General features: G+C 42.6%; 1 protein-coding gene across 2 annotated transcripts in view; it reads right to left on the minus strand.

The window, feature by feature from the left end:
• Window positions 1-15,406, minus strand: part of FER1L6 (fer-1 like family member 6) — a 169,563-nt gene that overhangs the window by 24,887 nt on the left and 129,270 nt on the right. For both annotated transcript variants that reach the window (XM_061123247.1, XM_061123246.1), the window contains 5 exons: window positions 15,101-15,232; window positions 14,061-14,186; window positions 8,779-8,906; window positions 4,258-4,428; window positions 1,299-1,459 (listed from right to left, as the gene is read on the minus strand). In XM_061123247.1, coding sequence (XP_060979230.1) covers window positions 1,299-1,459; window positions 4,258-4,428; window positions 8,779-8,906; window positions 14,061-14,186; window positions 15,101-15,232 — 718 coding nt within the window. The remainder of the gene's footprint in view (window positions 1-1,298; window positions 1,460-4,257; window positions 4,429-8,778; window positions 8,907-14,060; window positions 14,187-15,100; window positions 15,233-15,406) is intronic.

Consider the following 15,406-nt stretch of genomic DNA (forward strand, 5'->3'; position numbering starts at 1 on the left):
TAGAATGGCCAAATTTGACATAGGAAAGTTGAACTTGGTTTAACCAAAGAAATAAAAGGCTACCAGGAGAATCTCCCAACAGCAATCATTATAGTCAGTAAAAGTCGATAGGGATGAACAAATAATCGATGAATTAAATCTTCCTCATAAAGTTTAATCAGTCAAAAACTGATCTTGATGAACATAATTTCAGGTTTTTGGTGGGCAAATAAATTGTTTAATCATGAAATGTAGAATAGTGACCAAGGGACTAAATTGGCTTAATAGAGTATGTTGTGAAAAAGTATTTTTCTCACGGAAATTCATCTATATTGTTAATACACTAAATGTCAATAACTCTGCATGAGAATAACCTCTTAGAATTTCTTGGGACCAAAATAACAAGGTAAAAGGAAATCTTGGCATTAAAGTGGTGGGATCAACAGAGTGTCAACACACCCTGTAGCATGTACATAATTTGTTTTTTTGCATCAGAAACACTGCACCATATATAGGTAATTTTTAAGCATCAAATGGATAGGTGTGATAGTACAGGAGTTGTTTTATATCCTTAAAAAGGATTTTTTTCCTCATCCTAAATTTATGAAAGACTTTCTGGGGTCCTCCTGGTATATTCTATGTTGCTCATATAGAAAAATCTATTTCTTGATGTTGGAATAGGAGAGTTGTTGGTGTAACACTTATGGGGGTAATTTGAGTTGTGTCCAAGTATTTATTTTATATAATATTCATTTTAAGGTATTGTCTATCTTCTGACACAACAATTCTGCTTCTATGATATATACTGTAGACTCACCAGAAATATGCAAAAATATGTGTAAGGAGGTTCATGGAAACATTAAGTGACACCATAAAAATGGACACAATGGAAATGTCACAGCCATAAAATAGAAAATTATCAAAGATCATTTCAAAGAACAAAGGAGAATTGTCATAATCTATTGGAAGTAGAAAAGGCAGAGTACAAAACTATATATATATATATGTGTGTGTGTGTGTGTGTGTGTATGGTACATTAATGTACCATATATATATATGGCATATTTAAAATTATGTAAAAATGTGGCATATTGCACACGCACACACACCCACACACCCACACACACTGTGAAGAAATATACCACCATGCACCATCATTATCTCTGAATTTGGGGATTACAAGTGATCTTCATCCTCCTCATTACTTTTCCATGCATTAACTTTACAGTAGATGACCACTGCCTTCAGTCATCAATACCACTGAAAGCAGGCTTTTCAAAACAAGAACCACTTCAGCAGGATACATTGTGGGGAGTTACCCGTGTCCTCCTCGGTAAAGGTTGTTTTTCCAGAAAAGACCTGGTTTCCTATCTGTATTTTCCCAGGGCGGAAGTAGGGGCCATCCAGCTTGCTGTCTTTGCAGAGCCTGGTGAGGATTTCGGTAGGTTTGGATGTGTCTCGCCAAGCATTGTATCCTTCTCTGAAAAGTGGACAAAGGACAGAGGGTGAGGTCCGGGCTTCCTCAGGAGCCGCTCCCTAAGATCTCTGTGAAAGGGCCACCTAAGGATGACCTGAGTGGTGTCCTTTAGCTTTAACTTGACATTCCACATGCTTGGGGCTAGTGTTTTTGTTTTTGTTGATTTTGCTTTCTCTCTTTTCTGGTCAATACCTCTGCATATGTGTGCTGGTATGAAAGGCAGAACTTCGGAGTAGCTTGACAGAACATTTCTTTTCAGGTAGTTTCATATATATATATATATATTTTTAAACAAATGCATCCTTTAAAAAACTGAAATGAAATTCACATAACAAAATTGGCTATTTTAAAGTTGACCAATTTGGTGGAAATTCGTATATTCATAATGTTGTGCAACCACTACCTCTATCATCTAGTGCCAAAAAAATTTTTTTATCACCACAAAAGAAAACTCGCTACCCCTTAAGCAGTCATTCCTCATTCCCCGTGCCCAAGCTAGCCTTTGGCAATCATCAATGTGCTCTCTGTCCTTACGGATTTCTTTGCAGGTAGTTTTGGTTTAGTTTGTCCTGTCACTAGCAGGATAGCTATTTGGCTGATACTTCTTCTAAGAAGAAAACCAAGCTCATTCTTCCAGTTCCTCTGCTTCTTTCCTCCCTTCTCCTCCTCTTCCAAAATCATATTGTAGACTCACATCCCGGGCAGGAAGTCTTGAGGTACCACTTCTCTAATCAGTCATTTCCTAGTGGTGAGTTTCCAGATCTTTCCAACCCCTTCTTTCCTTAAAAACAAGCTATTTGGTTAAAAAAAAAAAAAATCATTAACTTGCAATGAGATGTTCCCTAGGAACCATGACTGAGATAAGCTTGGATTTCTCTGCTTCCTGGGATGTGGGATTCATCAGAATTTAATCCACTTAAACATTGAAAAAAAAAAAAAAAACACCACAACTGGAAAACAGTTTTCCTACCTTGGTTCGGAAATATGAGGATCCTGAAAAAGATTCCAAGCCAGGCCCAGAACCATACATAGACCTTCCCAGAAAGAGGTGTTCTTGTCTATTTTTAAAACTTCAGTGAACAACTTACCTGACTAAACTATTCTGATACCTGGTAATTCCACTGTCAGGAAGTTCTACTGAACAGAAGACATACCACATTTGCTTGTGGTTTCCTTTACTGACTTCACAGTGCACACAGCTAATCATTCTCTGAATGGTACCCTCTCAGGTACTTGAGAATGATGTAAATACCCCAGAAGGCTTCTACATTCACTGAAGTCCCCAGACTGAGCTGGCATTCTCGGCTCAGATAACAGGCCAGCAGTAGAGACTTGTCTGAAAATCATGCCATGGAGGAAATAGATGCTTGGACTATGTTAATGAGAGTCTAAATTGGTCCACCCCTTCTGGAGAGACATCTGGACGTTATTATTAAAAGTCTTTAAAGTGTGCATTCCTTTCGATGGAAATAAATCCATGTCTATGGATGAACTCTGAATTAATTATCAGAAAGGTTTGCAATGGCTTTTGTATGGCAATGCTCACAGCAGCAATATTTCTAATAGAATAAAGAAGAAAAATGTAAATGCCCTGAAATTCAAGAAGGGAAATTGGTTATATAATTGTATAATAAATTCATATAAGGGAATACCACAGAGCTGTTAAAATAATGATTTTGAAGAATATTTAAAAACATCATAGAATGCTTATGATATAAGGTGTAAGTGCATCAAGAAGCTTAGGAAATTGCATGGATAGTATGAATCCAACTCTGGGGGGAAATAGCATAGAAAAAGGGCTTCCTCAGTGTCTCAATGGGTAAAGAATCTGCTTGCAAGGCAGGAGACAGGATATACAGTTTTGATCCCTGGGCTGGGAAGATCCCCTGAAGGAGGGCATGGCAACCCACTCCAGTATTCTTGCCTGGAGAACCCCATGGACTCAGGAGCCTGAAGGGCTATAGCTCAAAGGGTCACAAAGAATCAGACACAACTAAGCAACTATAAACGCATGCAGCATAGAAAAATTACTAAAAAGAAATACATACACACTCTTTAATGTAAGTTTTATCTATGAGTGAAATAATTTGAGTGTCATTTTGTACTTTCTGTATTTCCTAAATTTTCTACAAGGAATATATATTACTTTATATTCAAAAATATTTCTAAAATTACACCATGGAAGCCTAATGAATGTTTTTATATTTTCCTTTTTTGATATATTTTCCTAGCTGATATTTATAAGAATTTTCTCTTATGGCTTATCAAATAAGCCATACTTAAAAAAAGAAACCTAATATACAATCTAAAATTAAGCAGAACTCAAAAACCTTTTTAAAGAGAGAGACTTGGACCCACTTCTCCCTCATGCATAAGATGGGAATAACACCTCAATGGGTTTTGAGGAGAACTGAATTAAATATACCATGTGAAGTGTGTGGTATGTTTTAAGTACTTGTGAGTGTTGGTTGTAATTAACTAGGATATTGGCATTTGTGTTATGTTAATCATTCTTCTAGCATCATTCCCCACTGAGAACTCAGTCCACCAGGCCCAGCTAATCAACTGAACAAATGCAATTCAACTCTTGACTCTTGAAGAATTTGCCCTGGGTTCCAAATCAGCGTTGCCTCCCCAGCCCCAAATACCCTCATTTGCAGTGAGCGATTTCCAAGTCAGCAGTGAGCCCTGCTGACATGGAGCCCATCTGAGATATTAAGACTGAGTCCTAGCTGGTCTTCCCAGCACCCGGGCTGCAGCCTCAGGACACCAACAGTGACTCCACAGGAGGAAGAACTTACATCTCGTACTGACTCTGCAAGCCACAGATGGCTCGGTGTTTGCTGTAGAAGCGGTTCTCCAGGTCAATCCTGGTCTCACCAATGAGGTCGTCTGTCCCAATCAAGTCATGGTCGTAGATCAGCACGGAGAGCAAGGACTCCTTCGGGAACGTGGCCTGGATCTCAAATGACCTGCCATCCAAGTAGAGGCTTTAGGAATCAATAGCATTTGGCACTGCAGAGAACTTTTTCCTGTTTCACTTTTAGCTTGCCTACAGTCCATTGTTGTTGTTCACTCACTAAGTCATGTGCAACTCTTTGTGACTCCATGGACTACAGCCCACCAGGCTCCCCTGTCCCTCACTATCTCCTGGAGCCTGCTCAAACTCATATGCATTGAGTCAGTGATGCCATCCAACCATCTCATGCTCTGCTGCCCACTTCTCCTCCTGCCTTCAATCTTTCCCAGCATTAGGGTCTTTTCCAATGTGTTGGCTGTTAGCATCAAGTGGTTAAGTATTGGCCTACAGTCCATAGGAACTCACTATGAGCAATCCAATTACTACTTAATGGATATTTATGTAGTTTAATTTTTCATTGAGATGTAAACAATTTCCAACCCTTTTGTCGATTTCCAGTAGACAATCATCTACTCTCTCATGGGTCACATCTTATAGTCTCAACTAGGGTGACAGCAAGAGGAAGAGCAAAGTCCTTAGATTTTGGTCTCAAACAGGACTGATTTCTAATCTTGATTTTGAATCAGCCACTTCCTGGTTGTAAAACATTGGGAAAGTTATTTCAACTCTCTTGGCCTCTCTATATGTACATGAGGATAAATATGTCTTCTTTATAATATAGCATAGTGGTTAAATGGGATCTTGTTTATATAAAGCACAGATTTTACTTTCAGGCATTCAACTGGTGCCCAATAAATTGCCATTTCCTCTCCCCTCCATTGTCGATTCATCAGGGGATATCAGTTGGGTTTATTTGAAATGAAAATCCTATTGACAATGGAAAACCATGAAAACATAGATGTGCAGGACTGGGATGTGTCTCTACAAGATTCTGAGCCCCTTGAGAGCAGAGACCTGCCCCGCTCTTCTCTGCATTGTTGGAGCCTGTACTTCAGCTGCAGAAAGCAGACACAGTAAATGTTTAAATTGTGCAGGATCTCAGAAATCACCATATCCAATCACTTCCTTTTACAGCTAAGGAAACTGAAGTCCAGAGAACACAGGGTACTTGCCCAGATCAGGTCAAACTAAGATAAGTATCAGTTTCCTTCTCCTAATACCATGCTCCCTCCACAATCCCACGCCAATGCAGTGTTGAGAGGAATAGGCATGATATCAGATTTCCTGTAATGCGTTATCTGTTCTACTGAGCATTAGAGAAGGTAATTAAGAATTAAATTGGGAGTGTAGGCCTGCATCTTAGGCAAATGTGTTCTTAAAACACCAGTGTTTCTCCAGCTGTTCCTGACTCTGCTCTGGGACAACACAGGGAGGCCTGGTCTGGGAGCAAGGGACAGAGAGGAGGCAGGAGGAGAGGAGACTAGAGGGCCCATTATTTCCCCAGGTGTCCTCAGGCCTGCCTGGGCTGTGGCCTTCAAGGTCAGGCCCACTTAGCCCAACTCTCACTCTCCAGGGTGGTAGGGAGGGCAATCACAGCATAGCCCAGAGCCAATTAACCCTCCCCAGAGAGAAAATTTCGGAGATGCTGGACAGCTCCTTGCCTGTAACTGACTGAGGCAGCCCTAGCAGGCCAGGGCTACAGCTGTGCAGAAAATGATATCATTTCTTCCATCTGAAGACATAGTATTGCCTCCCTGGGTTTCCAAGATTTGGATTTGAAGCTGTAATGGATATTCTAGAGGCATCTCACCGGAAAGCCCCCAGCCACCTCTGAGCTTGGCCATCACCAAGCTGCTGCCACCACGGAAAGACTTATTAAGTGTTTAACTGCCCCTGGCAACCGTGACAGAGGGCAAATGTTCTGATCCATCTTTCAGAATGGTATGCTGTGCGCTCACTGGGTCACCCCTCCTGAATTTTCATTAGTGCTGTCCTTAGGAAAACTACCAAAAGCAGCTCGCTGTGACTGGATTTCCAGTCACTCGGGGGGAAAATTAGACTTAAATGAATGTGGGTGTCAATGTGATATGACCTCTAGATACAAAGTTGGTGTGAGAAAAGAGAATGCATCATGAAATGGGTAAAACCTGAGCCTTATAGAAACATTCAGTACTGTGAACCTTCAGAGAAAAGATGTCCCGTTGTTTCTTTGTCCAATTATTCCTTCTTTGTTGATTCATTTGTTCATCTGACATTTATGAGACATCATAATATGTGTCGTGTGTATCAGATGCTGTGATTATTAAGAAAATGAGGAACTTTCAACCCTTTAGACATGTACCCCCTCAGGATAATGGGGTCCCCTGAAATCCCACTGAAAAATGACTGAAGGATTGTTTGCCCATTGTTTATTCATCCGTTTATTCTATAATTCTACAGACACTCAAAGAGCATCTGCTCCGTGCCATGCTCTTTCCTAGGCACTACGGTTACAGCAAGGTAGAGGGTACAGGGTACTTGACCAAGTCCCCATTGGAATGGAGCGCCTATTCTAGTGGGGAGATAGGAAACAACCATAAACACATAATAAACACACCAATTCATGCTAGAGGTTATGGAGAAAACTAGGCAGCTCTGGGGCCAGGGCATAAGGGGAGGAACCTGTGACATCCTCTTATAAAGGTCTCAAAGAGGGGCTCCCCAGACCCCAGGCCAGGCACAAGATCCCTCCATGGTCCCTGCTGGAACTTTGCAAGACTGAGCCAGGAGTATCTTTCCCTGAGCAACAGCCAACAAAACATCCACACCTGGAGGGCTTCTGGAAGAGGCTCTGAAGTGCCAGAGGTAAGAAGGAATATCCCATCAGCCTCTCTTTTGTTTATCATGGTCATAAATGGAGGTTATAAAACCAGTCTAATTCATGGCACTGTGGTGAGAGCAGCTCATAAAAAGTGACTACAAAGCACTTGGCAAAATGAAGTGCTGGTTACATAAACGGCAGGTAATGATAAAGGTCATCTCCGGATCTGGGAAGCAAGGGTACGTTTCCCTAGCACATCATTTTAATCATTCTCTTTAATCTGAACAAGCAAGATCGCTTATTGTCTTATTTCCTGGGGAGCAATAACATGTAAGAGGCTGGTTCTGATCAAATGTCAGAAGTTCCAAAGCGACCACAATTGTGTAAATGAATTTAAATGAGATGGATAGAGATTTCATCCCATGGTCCTTGGGACACCGGGGAAAAAAGAAATTAGATACACCTGTGTACATTGCTAAACTGATTATCAAGGTGGAGAGGATGGAAGCTAATGCATTTTGAGTAGCTACTACGCAATGTCATAGACAATGCTGGATGTTTGTCATACTTAATCTTCTAAAGGCGTACGAGGGTCAAGTGTCACCGTTATTGCTCTACAGATCAGAGAGGTTAAGCCATCTGTATGATGTGGCAAAGAGAAACCCGGGTGTGCTTGACTCCAGAGCTAATGGCAGTCAGGTTCACAAACACAACGCTTTTAGAAGATAAGTGGGGTGATAGGGATGCTGAAGGGCTTCCCTGGTGGCTCAGCTGGTAAAGAATCCACCTGCAGTGTGGGAGACCTGGGTTTGATCCCTGGGTTGGGAAGATCCCCTGGAGAAAGGAAAGGCCTGGAGGAGGGTTGCTGAGAACTGGAGAATCCGTGGCTCACCTAAACATACACAAATGCAATGCCTTGTAAACACTTTGCAGGAAAACTGGGAGTGCAATTCAGTGTTTTGCCTGCAGTGTGCTGCATGCTACATCACTTCAGTCCTGTTTGGCTCTTTGCGACCCTATGGACCATAGCCCACCAGGCTCCTCTGTCCATGGGATTCTCCAGGCAAGAATACTGGAGTGGGTTGCTTTGCCCTCCTCCAGAGGATCTTCCCAACCTAGGGACTGAACCCACATCTCTTACGCCTATCTCATTTGCAGGCAGGTTCTTTACCACTAGTGCCACCTGGGAAGCCCTAATGAATTGCTAAATGATACGATGCAAAAATCCCTTTGGTAACAGACAAAGACTAAACATCTGGCCCCTTCTCTTCTACTTATGAGTAGTGTGAACTTAAACAAGTTTCTAAACCGCTCTGGGCCTCGATTATCTGGTCTGTAAAAAGGAACTCTCTCCAAGGCAGGAGGCTGAACCTGATGACTGTTCAAGGGGCCTCTTACATTTGAGATCTGGGAAAATCGTTATTGGAAAACCAGGGGCGTGAAGATTATGCACAACCAAACTGCTAGAGAGACCAGGGAAAGAATCCGGCCCTTCCCCATGAATATCGGCTTGATTGGCTGTTATCATGAGCAGCAGCCAGCATTTAATCTGCACTGTGTACTCAGACCCACACAGCTCTACACACCAACCCCACCCTCAAAGAAATACCACAGGAGTAAACGCAGAGAGGACAGTGCAATGAGACTCAGACGGCCACTGACCTTCCAAATACTGGGTTCAGTTGTTTAGGGATGTATTTGTCCCGGTCTTTGATTTCAGTTTTGCCAAGCTTGATCACAATGTAGGGATCTGATTTGCCATCTGGATCAGCTGGACTAAGATTAAATGCCTGGAGAAGAGGAAAAAAAATCCTTCAGTCCAGTGGTTCTCAACACTGTGCACAGGGGCCATCTGGGAATTTAAAAAAAAATACTGATGCCTGAGTTCTATCCTAAAGGATTGATGCTTTTGAACTGTGGTGTTGGAGAGGACTCTTGAGTGCCCCTTGGACTGCAAGGAGATCCAACCAGTCCATCGTAAAGGAGATCAGTCCTGAATATTCATTGGAAGGACTGATGCTGAAGCTGAAACTCCAATACTTTGGCCACCTGATGTGAAGAACTGACTCATCTGAAAAGACCCTGATGCTGGAAAAGATTGAGGGCAGGAGGAGAAGAGGATGACAGAGGACGAGATGGTTGGATGACATCACCGACTCAATGGACAGGAATTTGAGTAAACTCCAGGAGTTGGTGATGGACAGGGAGGCCAGGCGTGCTGCAGTCTATGGGGTCACAAAGAGTCAGACACGACTAAGTGACTGAACTGAACTGAACTGAATTCTATCCCCAGATATTTAATTGTTCCTGGACTTTGAGATTTTTTAGACATTTCCTAGATGATTCAGCCAAGTTTAAGAACCACTGTTTTAGCCTTTCCACTCGGTTGTTAAAAGTTACCAGCTTTGCTCAAGTCCTGCTTTCCCTGGAGTTGTCTCTCCAGTGGAAAGCACTGGTTGGCACAGGGTAAAGAGGAATCTGCTGGACGAGGAGGCAAAAGGCATGAACCTGAGTTCCAGGTCTAAGTAGTCATGTGATCTTGGACAAAACAAGTCATCTCTCTGAGATTCATCTGTAAAATTATGGGCTAGACATAAAAGCTTCTCCTAAAGCTAGTTGCCTTTGAAATGCATGAGCCTGTCAGTCTTGCATTGAGTGCTGGTCAGCTAAGTAACAATCCATTTCCATCAGGGAGGACCAGAGTAGGGAGATGGTGAGGAAGGATATGGAAAAGATGGTGAAACTTCAGAGTTGAGGGCTAGATAAGAAACAGTCTTATTTTTAGGACTCTATCCTACAGACAGAAAGGCATCAGCACACAAAGCTATATTTTCAAGGTTGTTCATTAGAATATTGTTTAATAACTAAAAATTGTGAACAACTTATATGTCAATTACTTAGGAAAAAATTCAAAATTGGCCCTTCCCCATTTACTCTCATCACATCGCCCAATTTATTTTTGTTGAAGTATAGTATCACATCACCAATTTAAATTCTTTATGTGGCAGTTATCTCTAACATTTATCTTGCTTATTTACCTGTCTGTGGTTATTTTTATACCCTCCTAATCCTCATATCATCTCCAACTAGTTATTATCTCCATGAGAGCAAGAGTACTATCTGTCTTGTGCATTACATTATCTCCAGGACTTAAGATAGGGTCTTCCCAATTTTGATGAGTGAATGAATGAATGGATATTATGTTAATTCAGTAAAACACTAGGTGGTTACTAAGAGGAATGAAAAAGACCTATATGAAGTCATCTAGAAAAATGTCCAAGGTACATTACTCACGAAAGAAAGAAATAGAAGATCAATATGTAATGCATGAAGTGGGACTCCATTAAATATATACCTGGATGTAGTTGTTCAGTTCAGTTCAGTTCAGTCGCTCAGTCGTGCCTGACTCTTTGTGACCCCAAGAATCGCAGCACGCCAGGCCTCCCTGTCCATCACCAACTCCCAGAGTTTACTCAAACTCATGCCCATCGAGTCGGTGATGCCATCCAGCCATCTCATCCTCTGCCATCCCCTTCTCCTCCTGCCCCCAATCCCTCCCAGCATCAGGGTCTTTTCCAATGAGTCAGCTCTTCACATGAGGTGGCCAAAGTGCTGGAGTCTCAGCTTCAGCATCAGTCCTTCCAATGAACACCCAGGACTGATCTGCTTTAGGATGGACTGGTTGGATCTCCTTGCAGTCCAAGGGACTCTCAAGAGTCTTCTCCAACACCATAGTTCAAAAGCATCAATTTTTCAGCGCTCAGCTTTCCTCACAGTCCAGCTCTCACATCCATACATGACCACTGGAAAAACCACAGCCTTGACCAGACGGACCTTTGTTGGCAAAGTAATGTCTCTGCTTTTTAATATGCTATCTAGGTTGGTCATAACTTTCCTTCCAAGGAGTAAGCGTCTTTTAATTTCATGGCTGCAATCACCATCTGCAGTGATTTTGGAGCCCAAAAATATAAAGTTTGACACTGTTTCCACTGTCTCCCCATCTATTTCCCATGAAGTGATGGGATGTAGTTGTAGACAAGTGTAAATAGATAGAGATGTGTTTGCATAAGAAGAGTATATATGCATAAGAAGGGTAAGCTATTTCTGGGGATGGAATTGCAGAATTGAGGGGATTTGATTTCTTTCTCTGTGCAACTTTTAAGTAGTATAATTTTTTACTTTTTTTGGTATTTTTATCAAATTAAGAGATTTCAAGATTTAAATTATTGAGTTAATTAAATCAGTGTGAGAAACACATAATCACTGTTATTAGAAATGTCAAGGAAAAACATTGGCTGCCCATAGTCTATCCTATACCCTAAAACTCAGGGCTGGCACTCTCTGACTCTTCATTTGTTCAAGACCTGCTTGTGCTCAACTTTCAGTCCCAGTCCTCCTTCCTCCATGCTGTTTCCTGAGCAGGAACCTGATCTGCATTCTAGAGGGTACCTGTATACAAATATAGATATATACATGCACATATACACATACGTATGTATACATATAAAATTGTGCTACAGGTATTTGCTAAATGAATACACAAATCATAGTCCTTCTCCAGTCTCTGTGGTCCAAGAGATTTCTCCCTCTCCTTCCTCCTATACAGATTCTATGTTCTATTTGATTCACAAGAAAGATGGCAGGGTTTTCTGTAGGGAGAAAAAATAGGTATGGGCAGTAAGTTTTGAAAATGCTGCTAAAGAATCAAGCTGTTAAATCAGTTTCTTTGCTTCTGGAATTCTCAGAGCATTCATCGTGTTAATGAGCTTTATGTATCTCAGGGGTTGGACAAGGGAAATGAATTATTATATGCACAATACTTCCTCAAATTTATTTGAAAGCATGGTCTATTTCCTGAGGAATGCACAATATCTCTCCCAAGACATGAGTGATCTCTTGAACAAAATTTTGAGATTTATCTAAATTCTCCTGTGGCTGAGTGTTTAATATAGACCACTGGCATGGCCAGTAACACTTTACAAGTACTTCTCATCTTTCCAATTAGATTGTGACTTCCTCAAAGGCAAGGACTGTTTTGGTTTTTTTTTCCCATCACAACATCCTTAGTGATTAGAACATGCCTCACACGTGGTGGTCATGGTGATGATGGCAGTGCTACTAATAATGAGGGAAACGTAAGAACTGCATGGTGGAAAGGGGACATTTCATTCTACCTTAGCATTAAAGACTCATTCATCTTTGTTTTATGTTTCATTTCAGTTTCTTAAAAATATTTTACGCAATGTAAACAAGAAAGTTAATATGCGATAAGATGGCTATAAATCAGCTCCAAGGTCAGGAGATCAATACAAATACATGAACCATGAAAGCTGAGCACAGGGTCACTTTGATCAAGCACCAAATTTGGCCCCAAGCTTCCTGGCAATCAGGCTAAGAGGTTTCACAACGAAGGATCAGTGCCCTCACTATGAGAAAGGAAGCCCAGGGCAGATAATAGTTTTCTTGGAAATACCCTGGAAATGAAATGTCTGACTGCAGCAGAGCAGAGGCATAGTTGGGTGGGAGTGGGAGGCTTGAGCAGCGGCGGCTGCCCTGTTCCGCCCCGGTCCTTTTCACTGGCTGACTTGCCTGGGAGCCTCCTGCTGCAGCGCTACTCGGTTCCCTGCTCAGCTAGCAGCCAACCACAGCGAGCAAACAAAGCCACACAGAGTGGTCCTGTCAGCTTGGGAATGTTCTCGCTGAGTGAAAAGCCAGCAAACGTCCATGTTACCAAGCAAACTCTATTGTTCTTTAGTTGCTAAGTCACATCCGACTCTTTGCAACCCCGTGGACTGCAGCCCACCAGGCTCCTCTGTCCTTGGGATTACCCAGGCAAGAACGCCAGAGTAGGTTGCCATTTCCTTCCCCAGGGGATTTTCCCAACCCAGGGATCGAACCCGCGTCATCTGCATTGCAGGTAGACTCTTTACCTGTTGAGCCATCAGGGAAGCCCAACCAAACTTCATACCCCTTATTACGGACCGTGTTGTGTTTTCTCAAAATCCCTTTGTCAAGCTGTAACCCCTGATGTGACTGTATTTGGAGACAGGGCTTTTTAGGGAAATAATTAAGGTTAAACGAGGTCCTAAGGGTGGTGCCAACAAAGGTCCATCTAGTCAAGGCTATGGTTTTCCCAGTGGTCATGTATGGATGTGAGAGCTGGACTGTGAAGAAAGCTGAACGCCGAAAAATTGATGCTTTTGAACTGTGGTGTTGGAGAAGACTTTTGAGAGTCCCTTGGACTGCAAGGAGATCCAACCAGTCCATCCTAAAGGAGATCAGTCCTGGGTGTTCATTGGAAGGACTGACGCTGAAGCTGAAACTCCAGTACTTTGGCCACCTCATGTGAAGAGCTGACTCATTGGAAAAGACCCTGATGCTGGGAGGGATTGGGGGCAGGAGGAGAAGGGGATGGCAGAGGATGAGATGGCTGGATGGCATCACCGATTCAATGGGCATGAGTTTGAGTAAACTCCGGGAGTTGGTGATGGACAGGGAGGCCTGGCGTGCTGCGATTCTTGGGGTCGCAAAGAGTCAGGCACGACTGAGCGACTGAACTGACTGACTGACTGAAGGATGGTGTCCTAAACTGATAGAACCAGTGAGCTTACAAGAACAAGAAAACAACATATCTCCTCTCCTCTCTTTGTCTCTCTCCTCTTTGTGTCTGGGTCTCTTTCACACTCACACACATACACACAGACACACACACACAAATGCACACACAAAGGAAAGGCTTGTGAGGACACAGCAAGAGGATGGCCATCTACAAGCCAGGAAGATACACCTCTCCAAAAACCAGCTCTGGTAGCACCTGAACATGGACCTCCAGCCTCCAGAACTGGAGAAAAGGAATACTGTTTATGTCACCCAGTCTATAATACTTTGTTGTGGCAGCTCTTGGAGATTCCAACAACCCCTCAGAGTAAACGAGGATGCCTCACCGCAACAATGTACACCCTGATCAGGACTTTGACGGGGTGGTTGGGGGGAATCCCTTGCTGGATTCTCAGCTGCCCGCTGTCCTCGAAACTGGAATCCTCCAGGCTTTTGTAGATGCAGAAAGAGCCCTGGAACCACAAAGCCGTTGAAACAACATGATGAATGCTCCACTGAAAACCATATAGGGCACAGCACTGGGAATGAACCACACTCTGGGACCCAATAGGACTTGGGGTAGCTCTACCCTTGCCCCTGGGTGTCCTTGGACAGTTCATAAAACCTGCCTGCATCTGCACTTCTTCACAGTACACCAGTGAATCGGTGTTGGTACAGCAACACCCTCCTCAGTGGGCTGTTACATGAGAAACAGGAATAGGAGCATCAGATGGGATCCTGAGTGCCTTTTACATGTGAGGTGCTGAGCTAGCATTTTCTCCCATCATCTCACTCCATTCCGACTGCAGTATTTCTATTTTTAGATGCTGCAATCGAGGCTCAGGGAGGTCAAGTACTGCTCAAGATCACGAAGCTAGTTGGTATCACAATGAGGATTTAAAATCCAGATTGGCAAGCTGCAATGCCCATGTGATTTCCAACACATCACTTTGATATAAAGGGCCCAGGCATGCAGTAGGTTCATAGCTAGTGTCACCTATTACTTTGTGAGGCTGACATCATAGGTCTGCCAGATGAAGGGCTTGAGTGGTTTGATCAGTTTAATCAATCAGCTGGTAAGTTTGTGTCAATCATATGTTTGGGAGGCCAGGGGTGGGGAAAGGAGAGTAAAACTCAGTGATCTTTTTAGGTAATGACTCTGGTTTCTCATGTTCCACAGACTGAGCTCCAGTCTACTTTACTGGCCACAAATAAAATACTTTAAAAGACTAGGGCTTGGTCTTGTGGAATTCTAGAAAGGGAGGGTCTTGCATAGAGATCAAGGATTTTCCTTACACACATTGCACACCACAGTCCCACAGAATTAAGCTGTATCTGATATTTATAGACAGGAGAGCCAAATAAAAGAGTTAACTTTGGAACCTGCCTTAAACTTTCCTATGACTCGGTCTCCATCGAGGCCTTGGTCATCTTCCATAGACTTGCCTCTGAGCAGATCAAAGGTTTTCACCCAGTCTTCAAAATTGTTGAATTCACTCTCGAGATCCCCATCATATATCTTTAGGAAGAAGGGAGGAGACAGTGCTTAGAGGAAGGAAAGCCCAGGATTGATTTAATGAAAAAATGCCAAGATTCTCCAAAACCAGTCTTCCTATACACCCCTTGGAAAAATCTAAGAGGAACTGTTAATTTATCTTTAGCAAAATAAGAAATATGATTGATTTGACATTCC

This window comes from Dama dama, chromosome 21 (genome assembly GCF_033118175.1).
Source record: "Dama dama isolate Ldn47 chromosome 21, ASM3311817v1, whole genome shotgun sequence".
Lineage (NCBI taxonomy): Eukaryota > Metazoa > Chordata > Mammalia > Artiodactyla > Cervidae > Dama > Dama dama.